This window comes from Eimeria mitis, genomic scaffold (assembly GCF_000499745.2).
Source record: "Eimeria mitis Houghton genomic scaffold, Emh_scaff1875, whole genome shotgun sequence".
In the NCBI taxonomy this organism is placed as follows: domain Eukaryota; phylum Apicomplexa; class Conoidasida; order Eucoccidiorida; family Eimeriidae; genus Eimeria; species Eimeria mitis.
Window position 1 is genome coordinate 2,556 of NW_013570197.1, and position 562 is coordinate 3,117.

At 61.7% G+C, this 562-nt stretch overlaps 1 protein-coding gene across 1 annotated transcript in view; it reads left to right on the forward strand.

Annotated features, from left to right (window-relative positions):
* Nucleotides 1-562, forward strand: part of EMH_0045000 (uncharacterized protein) — a gene marked incomplete at both ends in the record, with an annotated part of 1,706 nt that overhangs the window by 613 nt on the left and 531 nt on the right. Inside the window, one exon of the mRNA XM_013496022.1 lies at nucleotides 1-370. Coding sequence (XP_013351476.1) covers nucleotides 1-370 — 370 coding nt within the window. The remainder of the gene's footprint in view (nucleotides 371-562) is intronic.

The window sequence follows — 562 nt, forward strand, 5'->3', positions numbered from 1 at the left end:
ACAGCAGCAGCAACAGCAGCAGCAGCAGCAAAACCTTAAACCCCTCCACGTCTGTGCAACCCCTCTCAGGACCCTTGGCTGCAGCAGCAGCAGCTGCAGCAGCAGCAGCAGCAACAGCTGCAGCAGCAGCTGCTGAACAGCCGCAACATCACCCGCACCAGACGCCGCAGACCAAACACCATCACCATCACCATCACCAGCAGCAGCAGCAGCAGCAGCAGCACCAGCAGCAGCAGCAGCACCAGCAGCAGCAGCAGCAGCAGCGGCAGCAGGACGTGTTCGTACCTGAGCAGCAAGGGGTTTTTGTCGCTGCAGCAGGCAGCCAAAGCAAGCCTGACGAGAGCCTCTACCTCTCCCGCATATTTGCGGTGTACGTACACCCGGAGAGCGCATGCAACGAGGAGACAGCGGCAGCGCAGCAGCAGAGAGGGGATAGGGCCCGGTGCTGCTGCTGCTGCTGCTGCTGCTCCTTCTGCTGCTTCTGCTGCTGCTAATACATGCGCTATGCACTGCACAGGGGCCTCCAGTGCTGCTGCTGCTGCTGCTGCTTCCGCCTGGATGC